At 38.3% G+C, this 22,501-nt stretch overlaps 3 protein-coding genes, 1 non-coding gene and 1 pseudogene across 5 annotated transcripts; 4 read left to right on the top strand and 1 right to left on the bottom strand.

The window, feature by feature from the left end:
* Positions 1 to 861: 861 nt before the first annotated feature.
* On the top strand, positions 862 to 14,340 carry LOC149035825 (uncharacterized; annotated as a pseudogene). Its single transcript, XR_016182321.1, has 2 exons — positions 862 to 1,077; positions 12,332 to 14,340. The product of XR_016182321.1 is annotated as an uncharacterized LOC149035825 (transcript).
* Positions 1,097 to 4,885, top strand: LOC113669516 (uncharacterized). The gene has a single exon (XR_016182320.1). It is a non-coding gene; the product is annotated as an uncharacterized LOC113669516 (transcript).
* Positions 4,667 to 6,143, top strand: LOC149035827 (uncharacterized). The gene is made up of 3 exons (XM_089191697.1): positions 4,667 to 4,816; positions 5,304 to 5,480; positions 5,816 to 6,143. Exons 1-3 carry the CDS (start codon positions 4,667 to 4,669, stop codon positions 5,876 to 5,878), a joined length of 390 nt encoding a protein of 129 aa, XP_089047823.1. The 3' UTR covers positions 5,879 to 6,143.
* LOC149035826 (zinc finger protein 862-like) lies at positions 7,121 to 10,144 on the bottom strand. The gene is made up of 4 exons (XM_089191696.1): positions 9,038 to 10,144; positions 8,732 to 8,898; positions 8,281 to 8,519; positions 7,121 to 8,169 (listed from the first exon to the last, which is right to left on the bottom strand). Exons 1-4 carry the CDS (start codon positions 10,065 to 10,067, stop codon positions 7,437 to 7,439), a joined length of 2,169 nt encoding a protein of 722 aa, XP_089047822.1. The 5' UTR covers positions 10,068 to 10,144; the 3' UTR covers positions 7,121 to 7,436.
* A 4,221-nt stretch (positions 14,341 to 18,561) lies between the features above and the next one.
* Positions 18,562 to 22,227, top strand: LOC149035824 (uncharacterized). The gene is made up of 3 exons (XM_089192934.1): positions 18,562 to 18,711; positions 19,543 to 19,765; positions 21,032 to 22,227. The coding sequence occupies exons 2-3, from the start codon at positions 19,578 to 19,580 to the stop codon at positions 21,777 to 21,779; spliced, it is 936 nt and encodes a 311-aa protein (XP_089049060.1). The 5' UTR covers positions 18,562 to 18,711; positions 19,543 to 19,577; the 3' UTR covers positions 21,780 to 22,227.
* Positions 22,228 to 22,501: the final 274 nt, after the last annotated feature.

Raw genomic sequence — 22,501 nt, 5'->3', positions numbered from 1 at the left:
GATCCTGGAACTGCAAATAATTACTCTAGGTGAAAAGATGAATTTGGATAAAAAAAAATAAAAAAAAACTATTTTACAAATGTGATTCTGACATGACATTTTTTTTGTTAAACATTGTAAATATTTGCTTAGAAGACAAATAACTGATGCGTTTGTCGTGAGAATAGTCAAGGTGATTATGCATTTACTCTTGCGCCAAGTATGGACAAATATTTCATCGTTAACACTGGACATATTTCGACTTTGACTCGTTCAAATCCAGACAAAAATCGTTTAAGACAATATTTCTGTGAGAGAATGTAGAACAAATGTAACATAATTCGCTCTAACGAAGGGCTAACGATCGGAACGCGGTCAGCTTTAAAAACTCTTTACGGAACCAACAGTTGCTTTAAAAACTTCCCCCTTTACTCAAATCATAATTTATCCTTTACATAAAGCACTGATTCAAATCAAGAAATTCTTTTTAGGCAGGGTGGCCCGTTCAGCTGTAGGCTAGTAACAATCGGGGCTCTGCGTGATTTGAAGATTCGCTTTAAATAAACATATTTGCTTTTGCTGTAGATCATGTGCGACTTTTCATGCCATTTTTTGTTGAAGTGAATACTCCATGGTAGTTGACATAATGATAACTCATATTATCTTGACCGAAAATCTTGATATTTCCCTGAAAACGTTGCGTGTCAGCAGCGCTGATACGTGATCAGTAAGTGTTTTTTGTTTCTAGTGCGTTAGCACGCAGACACAATGGAAGAGCGTACGGAATTCGAAAAGCACTGTATATACGCCACATTTGAGCACGAAATATGATGTTTTACTCATAGTTTACCTTACGTGACGTATAACATGAATCGTACACTGATTTTCAACCAGTGGAATGTGTAACCATGTCGATATTTTATCGTTATAATTACGGAAACTGTCGGTTGACCAATTGAATTCAAGTAGAAAACCGCAAGGAAGAGTCCGGAGCAATTGAATTCGGGGACGAAAATATGACGATGACACCATGTACTTTTACCCGTGTCTTTAGGAAAGGAGGAATTTCACACTTGTGGATCACACTTCGGGAAGTTGGTGAGTGTTCTTTTGCTCTTGTAAACTTTATGATGAACTTCTATAACGTTGGTTTCTCAGTATGCCACAGCTTTCAAAGTTTGAGTCAGTGTGGTCGAGTAAAAGACTTTAAAAGATGTTTTCAAGTGTTCGATCGATGCTCTCCACGCCAACAGAATAGTCATGCTGGGGTGTGCTGGGGTGTTGTTTACAATGCGTAAAGGAAAGAGCTTCAGCTTCGTGAGCTCCATTTGGGGAAAAGAAAAGGCCTTAAAGGCAAACATTGAGCCCCTTTTGGGGAAAATTGAGCCCCTTGTGGGGAAAATTGAGCCCCTTGTGGGGATTATTGAGCCTGCCCGTTTGGAGATTACACAAAATGTATATCAAAGAGCGAGAAACCTGATTGATGTTAAAGGAAAGACTCCTTTGACTGACGAAACATCTGCGAAAGCTGTGGTATATATGAACAGAAAAAGTTATGGTAGTAGCAGTATAAATGCGATTAAACGTAATGTAAGCGATTTCTCGAAAACAACTGATGTGGATATGTTGTGTTCACGTGGAACAGATGAAATTGATACACATTTCAAAATAGCTGCCCAAAAACAAAAGAAACGACGTAGAGACCGAGAGCCGTCGAGGGTCTCGATGAAACGGATTGTGCAGTTTATGAAAAAAAGAAAAACAAGATAGAAACTTAAGGTCATCATTAGGAAATATATTCCTAGGTCTTCAAGGTTATACAGCTTTGCTACTGACTATAAGTTGTGTTGCATAAGATATCTTAAGAGATGGGACAGTTTTTTCACCAGCTTTGTTAATCTAAGCAAACCAACCGTAAATAAGCTTTTAAAGAAATCAAGCAGCCATTCTAGAAGATTTTCTGTATCAAGAATGAAGCTTATGACTTCAGGTGATATTGAATTAAATCCAGGCCCTCAACTACATGTAAATGTCAACACTGAAACTACAGTATCAGTTGGTTCCACCATATTGTTAAACTTTCGGGTACATCAGCTGGGATTGAGGCCCCTAGATGTTGGGGGTGCTGGTGACTGTTTTTTTAGAGCTGTTTCTCATCAGTTATATGGTGATCCATGCCATCACTTGCATGTTAGGCAAACTGGTATTGATTATCTAAGAGCAAACCCAGAACGTTTCATTGAAAGCAATACCCAGAATTCATGGAATGAATATTTGACCAACATGTCATTACAAGGTACATGGTGTGATGCACTCATTGTTCAAGCAGTTGCAGAGTCACATTATTTGAGAATTCACATCATAGAACCCCATGAAAATTTTGGTCACACAACTATAGTACAGCCTGTTCAGTTATAAGAAGAGCCAGTTACATCAATATGTTTAGGTCATGTAAGTGAAGTACATTGTGTCAACAGTGCCTTGTATGTTTGGCAGTAGCTCATCAGAAAGTCAGCAAAGTCATAGTGATTTAAATATGATTGAAGAAAGTGTTGTCTCTGGGAATTCACATATCAGCACTTCAAAAAGGAAGCGCAGCAGTTACATGAGGGAATATAGAAAAAGAAAGAAGGTTGATGAAAGAAGAAATTTGCCATCTAAAGAAAGCAAACCTAATGATGCAAGCACAAAATGCAACAGCAGTGCTTACATGAGGGAATATTATTGCAAAAAAAAAAAAGCAGTGACAATAACAGGGGGAAATTGAATGAAAATAATCCCAGCAATAGATGCGAAACTACAAACAAAATTCTTATCTTGACAAAAATCAAAATACAGAATGTCCCATTAAAATAGGAACAACTCTTGAAGAAGGTAACAATACAAATCAAAAAAATGTGGACTATTTCAATTCATTGTTTCATGAACTGGTGTCCAATGGTCCTGTATATGTCTGTAGCTGTTGTGATCAGGTATGGGATAAACGCAGTGTTTCTCTTGCTGATAAAATAAGAAAGGAATATCCTTCATCAGCTGAAAAATATTTATCTAATCAAAAAAGTGTGAAAAATATGGAGTGGTTGTGTAGAACATGCCATAATTATTTAGTAAAGAATAAAGTTCCCCCTTCTGCTGTTTTGAATGGAATGCAATTTGCAACGAAACCAGACTTTTTTGGCTTGATTGAATCAGAAAGCAGACTTTTAGCTCCAAGACTTGCTTTTTTAAAATTAATTCAGGTACCAAGAGGTAGACAATTCAAAATACATGGAAATGTTGTAAATGTACCAGCAGAAGTGTCTGAGACTGTGAATATGTTTCCAAGGTTACCATCAGAAACAGGTACAATTAAGGTAAATTTAAAAAGAAGATTGCAATACAAAAGTTCAGCATTGTCCCTTAACATAAGACCTCATAAAGTTGTCCAAGCAGCAAACTGGCTTGTCACTAACAGTACCCTGTATAGACAAGAAGGAATAACAGTTAACCTGGCCTGGGGAGAAAAATGCACATCAAACTTTCTATTTGATGACAGAAATATTGAAAATGAAACTGAAGAACTGCAAAATATTCACAACAGTACTAGTAATACCACAAATAATACATGTACTTCCTCTAGTGAAGTTATTGAGACTGAAGATCAGTGGAGTGAGGATGAAGCAGAAATACCTGCTGGAGTTACTGACACTATGTTAACTAACACAGATGACAAGACAATGGGAGTCAATGTATTCTAAGTGTTGCACCAGGTGAAGGAAAGAAACCATTAAGCATATTTCAAGATCAGTATTCTGAAGAATTAGCATATCTTGGTATATTCCTTGGTCAAAAATGACGGGAAAATAATGATAGACTTGTTAATGTTCACTACACTGACATTTGTAAATCTGAATTATGACAATCAGATAGAAGAGCTGCAATGTGTGTTGAAAACATATTCTTCAAGCAAAGAAACTGCAAATGAAAATATTACTAGGAAAATCACAAGTTGCTCTTAGAAAGTGCAAAGGAAATAGCAGAACTCTAAATGCAGCACAACTCAAAGAAGAAGGGGCAATAGAAAATTTGATTCATCATGATGAAGGATTTCAGTTCCTCAAGGCATTAAGAGGCTCTCCACCTTATTTCGAAAAAGCAAAAAAGGACTTGTTTGCTATGATAAGACAGTTAGGACCAGCATCATTATTTTGTAGTTTCTCTTCAGCAGAAACTCAGTGGATCCATTTGCTTAGAATACTTGGTGAATTAGTTGACCACAAACAGTACACAGATACTGATTTAGGAAATATGAATTGGAATGAAAAATGCAGGTTAATTCAAAGTGACCCAGTAACATGTGCAAGGCATTTTGATTATCAAGTTAGTCAGTTTCTGACTAACTTTCTCTTAAAGGGCATGTAAACCCAAAAATACATGTTTTTCTTATACTATGTAAAAAGTGACGTAGAAAACGAATTTGAAATTCGTTTTGTCCAATTCGACTTATTTTAGGAGAAAATCGGCATTTTCAACTGAAATTCCATTTCCGGTAAAAACAATAGCGAGAAGTCGTGACGTAAGCGGTGGAACCAAAATATTGCGCAACACATATTTCCCAGTAGAACTGGTCTGGGAGTTCGTGTAAGTAGCGGTAGTTTGGAAGATATTTTTTCAGAAGATAGTGACTCGAATGCCTTAAGCTTAGTACATGACAGCGATGGGGATAATCCAGAATCTTCAGGAGAGTCTGGGCCACGTTCTTAACAATATGAGCCGCGTAGGGTTCACCGAAGCGATCCGCACTAAGACAGTACAGAACATGTCGACAGCGATGCGACCGTCTCGGAAACTCAGACTGGTATTTAATCTACTGTGTGATTTATTTGTATTTGACATGAAAATCCAATAAAGCGAGGATACAATCTAAAAGAATGCAACAGAAATTTTTTAAACTTGAGCTTCTGAGAGTGTTTTATATAAAATTATCAAAGGTGCGAGTGTGGAACTTGTCAACCAATGCCGACAACTCATGAAAGTGGTTGTTGTGCGGAAATCGGGCAATTGTGGCAAATATTAGAGTAGCAAGGGCCTGAAACCCAGATAAGTTGTATCACTGAGCATCCAGGTTTTCAGTCAATTTGTCTTGATTTCTGGGTGCTGGAGACGGCCAATTGCGCGTACAGGCAGCAGCAAGGCACAGATAATCACACCGGAAACGAGTAAGCTAAATGTTTTCTGTTTCATCTGTTTTGTTACATTTTGAGATCGATTTGCTTGGGTTGTTTTTGCCATTGACTTAATAATACAGTACTAGAGCTAGTTGTTTTTCGCTTCTTTCCTGGCAGGAAGTTTCGCTAAATTGCCTACAGATAGCTTGTTCGTTGGTGTTGGGAATATCTCGGCAAACACTTCAGGGTCGCTGTGCCATCCTGTGCGTTAAACAATATCCGAAACATTTTTCCAGCGAATTTTGGATCGCCTTACACTGGATTAAAACCGGCAAACCTTTGAGAGAAACAAAGGTATATGTTAATGCATATCTTAGTTATTTATGTCTTACAGCACTGGAGGTTATGCCCGTTCTTTATGAGATATTTATGTATTGCTTTCCTTCATCTCCGAAGCATTTCCATCGATAAACAAGTTGTACCATATACATTTCCTTGTGAGGCCTTCATAATTATCCAACTCTGTTTGTGTTTGCTTCGATTTGAAATACTGAAAAGATAGTTTTGCAAGCTGAAATCAGGATCTTTTAAGTTTTACTCAAAATGATGAATATTGTCCTTCTGACCTTTGAATGTATTTTCACTGCTGTGAAAATCGTGACACAAATTCTTCTGCTGTTTCTCTGCAGGGTTTCTCAAAGGAAGCACCAAGTGGGGCTGGCATGGATTTTGTTATACAACATAAGGGTTGATTATGGGATCCTGTATAGAATTCTTTGCATCGAACCAACAAAATTCCAGATCACGTTATTACACACTGACATCAACAAATTCTCTTTCTTTGATACGTGTTTCGAATTCAGGCAAAGGATCAGAGGAGTCAGTGTCTTTTATGGGCTCAGCGCTGGCTCCCGAACAACTGGCTTCCCGATAATCTTTCATTAAATGAGAAAAAAGATGTTTTTAGAGAACCAATAAAGCTATCGTTGTTTAATCAACGAAACGTTTTCATGTAAATCGATTTTGTACTGTCTCCGTTGACCTCTAACTTTTGAAGAGCTCAACTTCTTTCTCAGTTCGGTCGGCCACTTCCGAATCCTCGTCGTCTACCGACTGTATGGGTCGTTTTTATACTTCCGAATAATTTGCTTCTAGTAAGGCCTGAATCTTCGGTACAGCACCAGGAAGAAAAATGACTGCTACAAACAATTTGCGAAATTTGACCTTGTACAAATTTCACAAATTGTCGCTTCAAATTTGCGTCATTTGGAAATATTTGCATTGTATGCCCAGTTTTGTTTAAATCAGTACAAAACTGGACGACACAACGCTTTACCATTACGAAAAAATTGAATATATTGAAGCAAACTGTAAGTAAAAAAATCATGACGAGACCGGCGAACAACGGCTGTAGAAAAGACTCCTTCGTGCCTCACGCGATTATTAAACAAGACTTTGTAGGGTCCACCCGTGACGTCACAGGAAAGATGGCGCCATTCAAGATGGCGAATGTTTCGAATTTGGAAGAGCTTTTACAAAGTGAAAATGGACTTTTGAGAAAAAACGAATGGTACCTTTGGTGTACTTGATATATTTACTAGACATCTATGTGAAAAGAAAATGAACGTTTTTTGGGTTTACATGCTCTTTAAAAGGAGCCCAACCTCTGGGCAAAATATCTGACTGGTTCTATAGAGTGGAATACCAGCAGCGAGGCTCACCTCACATCCACATGCTTATATGGCTAGACAGTGTAGTGGCAAGTGGGGGTAGGTGTGGGAGGGGGGTGGCCGGGGGGGTAGGTGTGGGAGGGGGTTCCGAGGGGCCTCCCCCGGGAAAATTTGAAAATTTTAGGCCCAAATGGGTGCATTTGAGGCTACTTTTGCACACTTTCTGTTCTTATACTGGCTGATATAATATGGCATTTGTTACTATGAAACATGCAACTTGTAGTACGGATTACATACCAAAATGCTTAAGAAATAAATGACAACTTTGGCTTTTTCACAATTTTAATATTTATTTTCAAAGTTGTAAAGTTCACATGGTATAAATCTATAATACTCCTATATAAAACACATACCTTTCAGCTTCAATAATCCATAATGTATCTTTCTGCAGTCAGGATGCTCTTCATATGTCAAGAACTGGTGTTTTCTTGTTTTCAATTCACAAGTAAAAAAATTTTCCTCGATAATTTATTTCTTCTTTAAAAATAATCATTTTTTGGCTCAGAAATGCATTCATTTATGGTGTGATTAACCTAAGACAACTCAGAGCAATGAATTATCTATACTTGATACTTTATAGCTAATTAGAGAAATAGTCTGATTCATAGTCAGAATCTTCCATGTTGTGGCTTTTCTCATCGCATTCAAGCTGGAGAGCAGCAACATACGCGTCGACATTTGGCTCACACTTGATGCTTTGTGAATCATCAACTTCCACGGAGGATGGTACATCTAGATCATGTGGAGTGGCTTCATCGAGTGTTGGTGGATGGTCTGGGACTGCTTCTGCATTTGCCAAGGAAGATGAGGCCACAGTAGCTGAGATGGGAGGAAGCTTTTTAAGCTTTCTTCTATCCTTTTCTTTCAGCCACTCTGCAACCACATCACGGATTAAGGATGGCAACTCCTTTGACTGTTGTTTGGGCCCATTGATAGAAATGTGCAACAAGGGGTTTAGCAAATCATTTTTGATTCTTGACCGCAACCTGTTCTTCTGCCATTTCAGGACACTGGCTCCCCTCTCAGGCCAAGCATTACTGACTGGGCAACTTAGACAAACTTCAGCCATGAATGACAACATGGGATAGTGAGATCTATAGGGTGGCTGCATCAGCTTGGATAGGCACCAATCAGTAGCTGTAATTGAACCTTCCCCCTGACGAATAGCTTGTGGCAGATCATTTTCCTTCCACTGCAGTAGGTCATATTTTGCCTTTTGCCATTCCACAATAAGCTGTTGGTGATCTTCTGCATGCTGAGGCCTTGGGAAGTAATGGTCGGCCAACTTCTTAATCATGCTGGAGCCATATTCACTTTAAGAAAAAGAAATTGTAAAACAGTAAATGAAAAAGCATAAACCAGACAGTGGTCTAATTTGTTTAATGTTAAAACCATGATATCAAAGTACCCAAAGTAGACAATACCTGAAGCCATCGTCGGTTTTTGTAGGAACAGAAAGTAAATCAAATATCTTGAAGGAATCAAGTACGGGAGAGGACTCCTGGAACCGTGCATCAATGTTTTCAGTCAGGGCACCAACATACTTCTTCAAAAAGCTTTTGAGTTGAGTTTCTTGGTGGGATGTTGGCAGTGACTGGTCTGGCTGGTCTCTTGCTCTTAAGTCCTTCAAAACAAGTTGGAGTCGTCCTTCAGGTTGCAAGTCCTGTATGAAGAATGACAGAAAATCTGATAATGTAATTGTTTTTTTATTCTCGTAGCATAATTGATATTTAACTATACGTCGGTAACTGTTATGATAACTAAGAAATATACAGGTTTTCACCCTGATTTTCACTAGAACAACTTGACAACTTATAAAACTACATTGATAATACATACATTACAGTTACAATAAAACATGTAGATAAAGTGTACCTGTTTTAGCACTGCGATAGGTGTCTCGTTGGTAGCAATTTGCTTGAGTTGTTCCTTGGCATACTGAAGTGTAGGAACAATCTTGGCAAATGAAACTACACCAGCTTGGAAACATTTGCTGATTGTTGTGAGGATAGGAAGAATCATCTTCAGGATATAAATACTCCCTACAGAAAAAAGAAGAAACATAATGCCGTTGAATCATTTGTTCACTAGACTTGTCAATAAAAACATCAGACTTGAACAAAGTCTTCTAAGTACATACACAGGCCTTTCTTAACCCAGATTAAAAATCTCATTTTTTACCTATGAATTTCACGGTCTTCATCTGGGATAGTAGACCAATGGCAGTTGCATCATTTCGGAACTCGTCAGCACTGAGCGTTAAAAGAATTGCAGTGTAGTCCTGCCAAACCCCCAGCACCGCTTTGTCTGTGGACAGCCACCGTGTTCTGCAAGCCCGTTGGAGTTTGTGACCAATTTTGTGTCGTTTAGACTCGTCAGCGGGAAGCTGCATGTCTCGAAGTCTTAATTGCATCTTAAGATACGCTGCCGTCTTCACACAGGAGTTTTCGAGCCACTTGTACAGCTGAACCAGTAGGCGTTCTATGGTTAGCATGTACTCCACCTCGTTGTTGGAGTCCCCACAAGCTAATGCCAGTCTGTGGCAGATACAGTGAACGTTGACCAGTCTTGGGTTCTCCCTTTTGAGCAGTGCTGCTACGCCATTATTCTTGCCAACCATTACTGAAGCTCCATCAGACGCCAAACTCAGGAATTTTTGAACGTCAAGGTCATCCTTAGCCAGTTCTTCTTTAATGTTGTCAGTGATGGTTTTGGCGTTCGGTGACGCAGCATCCTCCATAAGATCTTTGACAGCTAAAAAGCAGATTTGCACATTTGCATTTTCCACATACTGGATGAAAATGATGTTTTGTTCTTTCACTTGAATGTCAGTAACATCGTCCACCATGAGGCCATAACACTTCGCTTCGTTAACAGCTTTTGTGATCTTTTCCTTTATTACCCTGCCCATCGTCGTGAGGATTCCTCTTACTGACCACAATGATTCATGTTGGAAATGCTCCAGCTTTTCCAGTCCTATCGTCCGCATCATCTTCAACATGGAGGGGAAGTTTCGGTAGGCAATGCCATGCTGAACCAGCCAGTACAATGACATGAAAGCGCTATACAGAATTTCATGCCTGTGAAGGTTACGCTCGTCAAGTTTTTCTTGAAAAATCGAGGTCCTCTTTAACATTTCTGCTGCAATGGAATCTTGATGTTTTTGTCCACTGCAGTGCTCCACAAGTGCTGAGGTCTGGAACAACACCATGAGAAACCGCGACGGAAATACGCATTTTTTTTTCTCGCGAGGCTTCCAGGTTTTGTAACACTATTTATTTTTGACACATTTACTCACGAATGGAGGTTATTCGATACCCCGATGACGAACTTTGGGAGTGCCGATAAATGCGTTTGTTTTGTTTCATAACGTCTCAAGTCACGAACTCCAAATTAGCTGCACGTGCACAAAATTTATCACAAAGAAACATACCCAAAAGCAGAGAAATAATACAAAATTTTATTTCTTTTACCGTAATTTACGTTCAAATTTAAAACTGTCGGCTGACCATAGTCTCCACAGGAGGTTTAGTACAAACTGAGCGTGAAAATAGCCGGGACAAAAATTAAAATAGCCGGGACAAAAATTAAAATAGCCGAGTAAAGGTCCCGGTGTCGCGGCCCTAACAAAAACACTGTGAGGCTGTGGGTGATAAAGATCTACACCCTGATTTTAATGAAAACTATGATTTATCAGATGATGTTGGAATTCCTTTTCCTGTATCAAGTAGTGAACCACTTATACTAAATGAAATGCAAGATCAAGAGTACAGGCAGTTGATTCAAACACTAAACAAGAAGCAAAAGGAATTTTTTTATCACATTTTGCATCTTATTAAAACATCTGACAAACCATTCTTGGTGATCGTGGGTGATAAAGGGTGATAAAGATCTACACCCTGATTTTAATGAAAACTATGATTTATCAGATGATGTTGGAATTCCTTTTCCTGTATCAAGTAGTGAACCACTTATACTAAATGAAATGCAAGATCAAGAGTACAGGCAGTTGATTCAAACACTAAACAAAAAGCAAAAGGAATTTTTTTTATCACATTTTGCATCTTATTAAAACATCTGACAAACCATTCTACTATTTTCTCTCTGGGGGGAGCTGGAGTGGGCAAGTCCCATCTTATCAGAGCTCTATATCAAGCAGCAGTAAAACATAATTCCAGAGCAGGCGAAAACTTTAATGAAGTTAAAATATTATTTCTTGCCCCTACTGGAAAAGCTGCTTATGGTATCAAAGGGAACACAGTACATAGTGCCTTGGCAATACCAGCATGCCAGTCTCTAAAGACATATAAACCTCTTGACTCAAGCAGACTAAATACCCTCAGATGTAAACTTCGTGCTGTTCAGCTTATATTTCTTGATGAAATATCAATGATAGGCAATACTATGTTAAATGTCCAAATAAATAATAGACTTAAGGATATCAAGGGTAGCAAAGAGGTATTTGGAGGTATTACCATAATTGCATTGGGTGATTTGTTTCAACTAGAACCTGTTATGGACAGTTATGTGTTCAAAGATATGAAGAACTCAGATTATGGATCTCTTGCCCCCAATTTATGGCAAGACTACTCAAACACGGATGTAAATGTATTCTCAGAAACACGGTTATGTTACTTAGACAGTGATACTGACAACAGCATCACTGGGTATACCCTATTTAGAAATGACAGTCAACTTGACGTTTTCAATACAAGACCTTATGGTGGAACCGCAGTGTACAGTAAAATTCCTTTTCTACCTGGATATCCAGTTTGCAACAACACTGGTGGTGTTGAAATAACTATCATTAGGGTTACAACAGTTCCACATATTACCATAATAGGCATATATCGGTCACCAAGAGTGCCAATTAGACAAATGTGTGCAGCATTGATCGGACTTCTTACCCTTGACATTTCAGGTTTCAAAGTTTTCATTGGCGATTTCAATATCAATTGGTTAAATGAAAAAGACAAGATTCCTCTTTATAATCTGTTTATAAGAGATCACAGTTACAGACAACTGGTATCATGTTCTACTACTGATAACAGAACCACTATAGACCATGTCTACACTAATTTACCTGAATCACAAATCCATGTACACATTTTAGAAACTTATTTTTCTGATCACAAAGCAATCTATGCATTGATTCAAAAATAGACCTTTGTGGTTTTCTTGTCACCTTCACTGTAACTTCCATGTGTTTTTCTTTTTGTCTTAAAGAGAATATTCATAGTTAATGAGTACAAAAAAATGAAATTAACTCAAATGTACACCTTAGATACTAATCATGCAATGTGATTGATATCTAAGGGGTAATCTGCAGATATGTGATATGCAACACATATCCAGGTATGTTTATTTTATGATTATTGCTTTTGTGCCCTGTAGTACATACAGATTGCAGTTTTCTTTGATACCTGTTCTACAACTCACAGTTACTGATACCATTTATTTCTCTTCGCTCTTCAGGTAGACACACCTCAGTTGTAATAGGACTTGAACGACAATGGACAACCTAACATGCTTATTCAAACAGAAGCGACCAAAGTACGTGGAGTCTGTTTCTCTTCAAGCAAGCATCTCGACTTTGAAAGATGCAGCAAACAAAAGTCCCCAGTGAAGATTAGCAACTTCACTATAAAAAATGACAGTGTTCTCATGAATGCAAGAGTCCAAATAGAGGAACTGAAGAAGGTCACTTTTCTACGAGAAGAGATTCCCTCGACTCTGAACATCTCAATGCTCTTGAATGTTACCAATAACCAACTTATTAATCTCAAAGCCAAAGTGGTCCACTTATCTGGAGTGAAGAAAATAATCGCAAGAGATGGCACGAAGTCGAAAGCTGATTGTTGCCTCCTAGATCCATCTGGATCAATCAAACTAACCCTGTGGGAGGACCTGATTACAGAAGTTGCAGACGACAACACATATAACTTCTGTAACCTTAAAGTGACGAAGGATAATGACAACTACTCCATTTACCTTACTACACTAAAGCATGACTGTTTCATTTCACCAGCTGATCCCTTCCAAGAGGAAGTAGCTTCACCAGGTGATTTGCCAGACTAGTTCACCCAAACATCAACAAATGCTGAAGTCCTTGGTGTTCAAAATTTCATGTGCTATCGCCAATGCTGCAAATGTAACAAAAAGCTTCCAGCAACGCCAGGGAATGTAGTAAAGTGTGAAACATGTGGCCTCAGGCAGAAAGTGTCTGCTTGCAGCAGTCAGTACCACTTGCAGGCATTGTTGAGACATGATGGCATTAACACCACTGTAACATTTTTTAATGATACTTTGCTCAGTGCCTTACAGTTGTTTAAAGTTGACACTAAGCAGTCATTAAGTGAAGATATTGTTGTTGAAGCATTCCTAAATACACCAATGCTCTTTGTTACCTTTGATAAGAAAACTAAAGTTGTGGCTGCAGTCAGTGTTGCAGAGAACTAAACTGCAGCAAGAACCAAAATAATGGTAAAAATCAGAATGCATCCACTCTATATTACCATTTAACAGGATACCAAAGCTGTTGTATCTTTCACTAAAGACAAAATGTTCATGTTATTATCACTGGGACAATGTTCTGTTATAGCATTCCCCTTCTCCCAAGTGACTTTTTGTATTTAAAAGTATTTAGATATTATATATTTTATGGAGTTTGCACATTCAATTGAAAACTGTACCTGAAGTACATTTATGAACAGTCTTTTTAATGTTTATACATTGAGAAGAGAAAGTTTCAACAGGAACTTGAGGCTTTTAATGCAGAATACTGATGTTACCACTTATAATTTTCAATTACAACAGTAACCCGTTATATGTTCATTACATTTTCTGATGTAAAAGAAAAAAATCACAATTCCTAACTTGAATCATGTTTTGTTCTTACTTATTGTATCAAATACATACAGTTACGGTTCCTTTTGTAATGCAGGCTGTTTTTTTACAATAAACTCGTTCATCCCTGATGTCTATGTTCCAGTCTCTGTGTTCTAGATTTTAGCCACCTAACCTTGCAGCTAAAATTATTTTAATCAATTCTTGTTCAAATTGTTGAATTGAACTTGCAACCAAACCTACACAAAACAAGACCCAACGGAAGTACCGCTAAAACCCAGCATTAGACACACGTACGCATTGCGGACCAATTTTTTCAACTGAGTGCAAAAATGATATATCTACAATCTATTTGTGGCTCATTTTCCTTGGAAAAATTTTGTCAGCAAAATCCTCCAACCTTTCTTCATTACCTTTATGTGGAATAATGTATAGTGTCAGATTTGTCTCACTTTTGTACTGATGCCAAACGCAATCAAATTCAGCAAGCTTGTCACAGATAATAGTATTATATTAGGGTCAGTATCGTAATTTACTGTTTACTTCTGATTGGTACAGCATCGGATCGGAAAATCCGAGGGTCTCTGGCTTGATTCTTTGTAGTGGGATACAGATTCTTTCTATTTTTTAAACAAGTGACATAATTCTTTAATATTGGACGTCCGGCGAACTAGAAGAAAAAAACCTTGTCATTCCCGAGAAATCTCTTGCGAATAAAAAGGCAAAAAATACTCGTATTTTCTCAGCTTTCTGGCTTTTTTGAGAAATTATCTTTTTCAGTCTCAGAAAACTGAACAACATAGCAATTTTCGTATTATTAGTGCGCTATCAGCAGGCTTTCTGTATGTGGCATTGTTTCAGAACGCGCGGGCTTCGCTTTCGTTCTTGTCGTAACTTTATTCAGGTACATATTCCACAATATGAAGGTTACATGAGCAAAGGGGGTAAATTTCTAAAGAAATCATGGTGCTGTGTGGGAGAGTGTAACAGGATAATTTAGTATTATCTACCGAGTTGACACTGAACGTAAATTGGTCACCATAAAGAGTTTTAAAACTGACGTTTCGAGTGTCAGCCCTTCGTCAGAGCGAAATTTTCGCAATTGGCAAGATTCTTGCAAATTTTTTTTACACTTTAGATTGCACCCTTTTAACGCAACTTGTCGGCAGATTTATATATTATACAAACAATGTGCTCTAATGTGACCCGGCTCCTAAACCTTTGACTAATCAAAGTGCTCTGTGAGCAAACTCGTGAATTGACACATGATTTTTATTACTGGGATACCTGTGGTAGCCCAGTCATAAAATGCCTTTGTTTTTTTGTTTTTTCCTCCGCCACAAAATGGAAAAATTGCGCAATAGTACCCAGAGGTCATTGGGCCCTCAACACCATGACAACTAACTGTGATCCAATGAGGTGTTCACATGCTGATCACGCGTGTTATGTTGATGATGATTGACGTTGTCATGCACAGATAGGGCCGGGTCACATGACCAACACGAGATTTTGCTTATAAAACTCTTTGGTCAGTTGTCTTGTATTTCAACATATTTGGATTGCGATCTCCTGGAGTATTATAGCGCAAACGCGCAAAGTACTTACAGACGCATATACAAGTCGTATTAATCGCGGCTAATCCACACTGAAAGATGTTATTGAGCGGTAATTTTGGAACAGATTGAGTCGCGAACGCTTGAAAGCCATGAAAGCCTTGAATGCCTTGTATGCTAAGTATGCCAATGTCTTAGTTGAAAAACGTTCACTTGTTGTAAAAAGCAAAATCTGAAATCTGAAACCAAACTGCATATACTCTATGCAATCTATTGAACAACGCTACTACCGTGAGACTGAAGAACATAACTATATGGGATGCAAACTGCTTGAGAAGAAAGACGACATGTGGGATTCACTTCATGGCAAGGAACGTGGCTACGATAACAGTACGAATGGTATTAATTTCACGATCAGAAAGGTGAATCTTATGTTTGTTTTCATTGTAGTTGTATGGATATTCTTTTTTAATAAATACGTGATCCAAAACCCTGTGTTTTTTTGTGTATAATGTTGTTATGTTAAATATTGTTTACGCAATTGTCTTGTCACAAGCGGCCCAAGCTCACGTCTCGAGAAAAAGCCAACGATTAATTCATGAACGCGTCACGCGTTGTGTGACTCGGTGTTAAGTTACGAGAGGAACTGCACGTTATAAGGAATAGTCCATGGAACGAAGTATGGTCGATTTACAACGATACATATTTCGAAATATGAACATTTTGCTCGTAAAATCAATAAAACTTACTCATACCCTGTGTATCCGTTGTATTTTCTGGCGATTTCTGCCGTTTTAAGCTTGCTTTACCATCACTGTTGTTCACATCATCTACTTTTATTACGTTGATAAAATCTGTACAAACATCACACCAACCAACTCGTGCGCAAAGTAAGAAGACTATATTGAAGGCTTGAAATAATATTGCGATCGATTTTCATCAAGAAATGGGCCAGGAATATTCCACAATAGTGCAAATAATCGTGAAGGCGGATTGCAGAAAAGCGATTGCGTGACGCTCGGTAAGCTGTAAGATGACATGTTATTATATACCAGACGTAAAAACTCTTCAGATTCTTAGTCTGCATTTTGTACCCACTCTGCAGTCTGCAGTCTATATTTTGTATCCGGTCTGCAGTCTGCTGTCTGCATTTTGTACTAACAGGTATCCGTGGCACCAATACAGTTTATTTTTGGTTACATTTATTCGCAAAACACACATAATCTACCACAAAATACCTGTGAGTGAGGTAATTCGACATTTTCGTTCTTTCCCACATTAATATTCTTCTCTCCTTTTGTAAGAATGTAGACATCACTCACAATGTTTCAAGTAATCCACCCACCCTACAAAAAAGGAACTCTTCCACGCATAGCATGCCTATGTTTTGAAATAGGAGTATGCCCTTGGCCAGACTTGAGCGCACTATTTCAGTATACTAGTCCGACACCCGTAGTATCACTACACTTGATTCCAAGGATCCAGTACCATCCAGGTATCCCAGTTACCCTGCTCACAGGGTCTAGTTTAGATTATGTTTAATGTTATCTGGTTTAGGGAATTTTGTGGTTGATTGTCATATCTAGAGTACGAGCAGTAGTTCAGTGTTCGTTAATGTAGCAAAGAAACAAAGTAACGTTAGGATAAGAAGGCATTACAATTGAAATGATCATGCTGTTATTTTTGACAAGGTGGATGATGTCATGTGTTTTAAACGTCTATCATTTTTGTTTCTGGTTCAAAAGAAAAGGTTGGAAGTAAATGTGGGTGAAAAGTGAAATTTACTGTCTTTCGTTGTAAATATTAGAAAATCAAGGCAATGCTGTCTTAATGAAAACATTAACGATTCCATCTTTATCAAATGAGACAAACAGGAACGAGTTTTGAGTGATATAACTAAGCCAAGCCTGCCACCGTCATTTTGGATCTCCGCCTGGGTAGATTTAAGTCACGTGCTAGGCAACGTATAATCAATAACAAGATAGAATTTCATTTCAGGCCTATTTATCAATTTTGTGGTGTGTAACTTTCGCATTTTAGTACGTTGTATGTATGTTGAATCCTCAAATTGTCTTGAAACTTAAAAGAAAATTGTTCTTTAAACATTCACTGAAAATTGGTAGCTAAAATTGTTTGTTTAGGTGTTATTTTATTTTCGTGTTAACTTGTTATTTCGTCAGTCATCGGCATCTTTTGTTGCTTCACACAGGAAAAACACACGCGACGAAACGTAATGATCAATTTTGTCCTCATTCTCACGCTATAACAGAAAAAGCTTTTGAACATCTGTAAACTCCGAGCGCTTCGCAGTAAGTGATATTTTCAATGAATCTTCGGATTGTTTTCAAGTTCAAGGATTGTAAATTACAATTTTATGAAAAACGAAGGTTGTTCTGTTATTTCAGTGTGAATCCTTGCATGCCTGCCAGTCGCTGGCGCCGCTTGTTGAAACTAAAACGAAAAAAAAACTCTTTTAAGATTATCATTGGCTTCTTTTTCACCCCACCACTATTCTTAGCAACAAAGGTCGCCATTTCGTCTGTTTATTGCTCGTCAAAAACTATAAAATGCACTCAAAAGCCTAAAATCTTAAAAAAGTTTACAGGAATCGACCAATCGAGCGAGCGAATGCCATTCCCCACATCGTATCTATAACTCGCTCTTGCGCATGCGCGCAATTCACGAGTTAAAACGGTTTTCAGTTTCAGTTTGTGGTTACGCATTTCTGCTGTGGTCTTTTGTCTCCGAAAAGATTAAATTTTTCCGAAAGTGCCACCCATACCTTATTCGTAAGACACACTGAGTGCGATTCATGATCATTTCCAGTGTAACTTTCGAGAAATCATTTGTGGTCCTGGTTCTTTTGCGGTCTAACCCCGACCCCATTTGTCGCCTTATCTTGACAGCCCAATTTTAATCGTTCATATTCTTGTTTAAAAAAAAGGTTTTAATGAAAGAGACTATATTCTCTCTTTTTTTTTTAATGGTTATTCCATATTGCCGCATTGTCTACAATTTTCCGATTTGTGCCTAAAATGAGGTTCTCTCTGTCTTGCTCGTCTCACTGAAACTTACGTGCATTAGAGCTAGTATTGACAGACAAATCAGCGTAACCTACTCTTTCCTTGACGTATTTCCGGTTTGCTGCCTTCTCTGAGAAGCCCTCGCATTTCGTCGTGTGCTTCTTCAAAACAGGAAAAGTTGTTTTTAAAACCGGAAGATGTCTCCAAAAACAGGAAAATGAATTCGATTGAAACCAAATTAATCTAACTTTGCTATCTTTCTTCAGTGTGTGTGGTTTAATACCTGGGTATAAGTTTCCACAAATTGAGAATCGATCAGGAATAAGAATATATGCTGTATGAAGTCTTCAGTCCCCTTATCCTCAAGCTGATGAGCTGATAGGAGCTGATACTGGCGTTGGCAGGACTGTGTCTTCTTCAGCAAAGTTAGGAGGTAAATTAAACCTGTAAGTTAACATATGGAATCCAGTCTTTAAAAACAGTATTATGCATGAGAATCCCATAAGATTGAGTTATTGAAACTTGTTTAAGTAAACACAATTTTAAACCAATTTATAGGGAAGCCGCGGATTTCCACCTACGACAAGAGTCCGATTTAACTCACCCAGATAACGCCATTAAAATTCAATCAATTCATAAGCAGTTTAACACACCCTTTTCGTTGGCCTTAATTTTTAAAAGTAGACATGTAGTCAGCCCGTATAAACTTCCAGACACAGAAAACTGAGTAAGGGGCCGGTCACGACTCGATTATTGTTATCAGTTCTTACTATTTCCTCTTCTGTTTTCTCCGGAAATCTTGCCTTTGCACTTACAGACTACACCCTTGAAAGCGCTATACTGGTAAAAATATAGCTACTTCTACAAAGCTCCCATTGCAAACAGAAAGCTGAGATATACTGGAAAATATTGCAAGCTAAGCTGATTTGCTTACAACGAAGGTAACAAAGATTACATATGCTAAGAACAAACCAACAACAACTACATGTCTACTTTTAAAAATTAAGGTATCATTAATACTCAGTTCAATCAGGCGATAAACTTTAAATTAGTTTCTCGTGCCGTTAACAAGTCACAAGTGAAGACTAACAATTAACAAAGATTACATATGTTCGAGATCACCCTACAATTGTTGGTCAGCCTTAAAGAATGCCACGGACACTTTACAGCGTCCGCACATGTGTGTACATGTGTAAACGTTTGACTTCGGTGTTATGTCATTCATTCATGATCATTCGAACGTATTTTTCAATTCATGTTTTAGTTCATTTTCAACTTCGGCGTGGCAATCCAACCATCATGTTCTCCGTGGCAAAACATGCTGTTCCTTGTAAAAATGGAAAATGCGTCCTGTCTGAATGTGTTAACCTAAAGCTCAGACGAGAAATAACGAATAACGCAAGAAGGCTTAAGAGGCCTGGCAGGTCACAAATAATGAGTCGCAGAAACTCGGGCAAGTATAAGAAACATGGAAGAAAACCAAGGCCGTAAGTAAATCTTTTGTCTGATTATATTATGATTCCATTTCATCGTTACTGTGTGAGTGTGTGCTGGTGCTTGCGTGCGTTCGTACGCGTCAGTTTTTGAGGGGGTTTACATGTGCGTGTGTGCGCCAGTAGATGTGCTCAAATTTAATGTTAAATTTTCAAACATTTGAACAGCATTGAATTGAAAACAAAAAAATTTCTATTTATATAAATTTACCCTTGATGAGTCGAACCAGGTTTGACAGTACTTTAGAGATCAAAGAGCTGTGCTGTAGTCCGAAACTCTGAATTATTTTGCAGCAGCCAAGTATTTTCTAGCCGTTTCTGCTTTTTTGGTGTGCACAAAACGTTTTATTTAAGTCCAGGCTTCGCCATTAACCTCTAAAAGTGATTATAACATAGCTAGCAGAGCCGCGCAATCAAATTCAGTATACGTAAGCGTGCTCAAAATCCCGATAGTGCACGCTGATAGCGTGAGCAAATCGCTTCGCCAGAAATTTTTTTTTCGCGCGAGCGGCCATTGTTAGCGCGGGGAAAGATAATATATTTCACGACAATAATGGATACAAACAGAGACTCGGCCCACCAGTCCCAAAACGAAGACAATTTTCTGACTTTTTCCCTTGGGCTAACATATTTCGACAGAAAATTTGAAATTCAAACTAATTCCTATTTTGCTTGATATTTCGCTTACCGCGAACAATCACTTATGATTTTGTTGTCCGTTTTTCGCGTCGGATTTGATGCACAATTCCACCGGCCATGATATGAAACAATTGGTTCATGCTTTTAGTTGTGCACTATCGAGTTATGGAGCACGTGGGAAGTTTGGAAAGCACTCAAGAAGCTAGAGTTGCCCTCGGCTATTGCCTCGGGCAACTCTTACGCTTCTTTCGTGCTCTCCAAACTTCCCACATGCTCCATAACTCGATAGTGCACTCTAAAGCATGAACCATGTGTCAATTAGCGTCTAATTTCTCCTTACAATATCACCTCAGAATCAGGCATTAAGGTCACAAGAATAAAAGAAATGATCACCAACCAAATCGGCTCTTTATTGTCAAACAAATTCTCCTCGTCAGCACCTTGCAAAATGTATACAGATCAGTATGGAGAATATGCATACTGATGTTAGGTGCAAAAAGGGTTAAAGTACTTTGTATTTTCTTAAGGCTTTGCCACCCAAAGCTGTTTCTCATTTCCTCCTACATACAAGAAATCCTAACAAAAATCATAAAACAGATCCCACTCTCTCTGAATCAACAGCAACAAAAATCAGAGTCCAGAGGTAATTGAAATAGAAGCACAAGAAGAGGCAGGTAAAGCATGGGAAGAGGATCTAGAGGATATTCTTGACATTCTGAGACAAGAGACGTTTGAGTCTTTCTACAGTTCTCACCCGCCTAACAGTGCTGCCCCCATCGTCGAAAACAGAGGGCGACAGTGCCATCATGTTTTGCAGCCAGGAATTCTGGCGGAGCCGCGTCGTTTTGACGATTCATCAACATTAACAACTCTCCCATCTCTCCAGCAATTAGAAACACAGCAGATGGCAGAAATCCATACTATATCAAGTCCGGCAGTTCACTCCAACGATCTAGATTTTTCAGGGACCAAAAACGAAGGAATCGCCCCGGAAACTTTCGCTAGTAGCGCACCCAACTCATCCAATCTGATGATAGACCTTGCTAATACGTTTCATACACCATACACCCAGGATTACGCCAGGTTTGGAGGAAAAACAGGCACCATAGAAGTTTCATTTACTTCGGACCAACCCCAAAGCCTCCCGCAAGGAGATGACAACAGGATTACCCCTCAAACTAACAGAAAAGTAACTTCGCCTAGACGATCTAATCATACCAAGTTGTTTGGAGTTCTATCTCTCATTCTTCAAGTTTTCAATACTCACCTTACAGCAGAGAGCGAAGAATTCTGTACAAGTGTACTACGGAGGGCCCTTGCAGAAATTTATGTTTCCCTATATGATTACAAAAATTTTCGACCATATTAAACGGAAACCAAATATGTGAAAACATCCCTTGTGAAAAGCGTTTCCAAATCTGTGATAAAAAGGGTATTGTGGTAATTCTTTAATCGCCCCTCAGTTTTGAGACGTGATTTTCCTAAAAAAGGACTAATATTCAAAATTTCAACAAAAAAGATATGTCATAAATTTTTAGCTAAGCCAAAAAATCAAAGCTCAAAAAATAGTTAATTTGGTTCTATAAATTCAGTGGATAATGTAAACTGGCCACCGTGAAGATTTTCTGAGGCCGACATTGCGAGCATTAGCCCTTTGCTCATACGTTGATTCAGAAGTGGCGCAGGAATCTGTCTGTAAGCGACGCGGATCTTAAGGGACTGTAGGATCTATCTAATTTATGTTGAGACAACGGCATTGTCGCCGGCTCTGAGCTCTAAGTGGAAATTAATAAAAGGCTTGAGAGGATTATCGACTTAAACGTGTCAAATATTCAGTGTTCTCTAAAAGCACCGGCATCTGGCGTTTTGCTGGCTTTTAGTTTCTGAAGCGTCGGCTACTTCGATTAGAAAAAGTTGTAAATTACCTGCGTTTAGAAAAAATCTTTACCTTTGCCAGCTAGAGGCCACATCTGGAAACATTTTTAATTCATTTACAAGGTTATATTAGTTAATTCTTAAGATATCTGATTATCACAAGTAAAACTTTGATAAGTCTGTTTCTTCTGGAAGATTTCCCACGTCGAAGCCAAG

Source organism: Pocillopora damicornis, chromosome 13 (genome assembly GCF_964200805.1).
Source record: "Pocillopora damicornis chromosome 13, jaPocDami1.2, whole genome shotgun sequence".
NCBI classification, from domain to species: domain Eukaryota; kingdom Metazoa; phylum Cnidaria; class Anthozoa; order Scleractinia; family Pocilloporidae; genus Pocillopora; species Pocillopora damicornis.
Note: the sequence above shows the minus strand (reverse complement) of the source record. Positions and strands in the feature narration are given on the sequence as shown.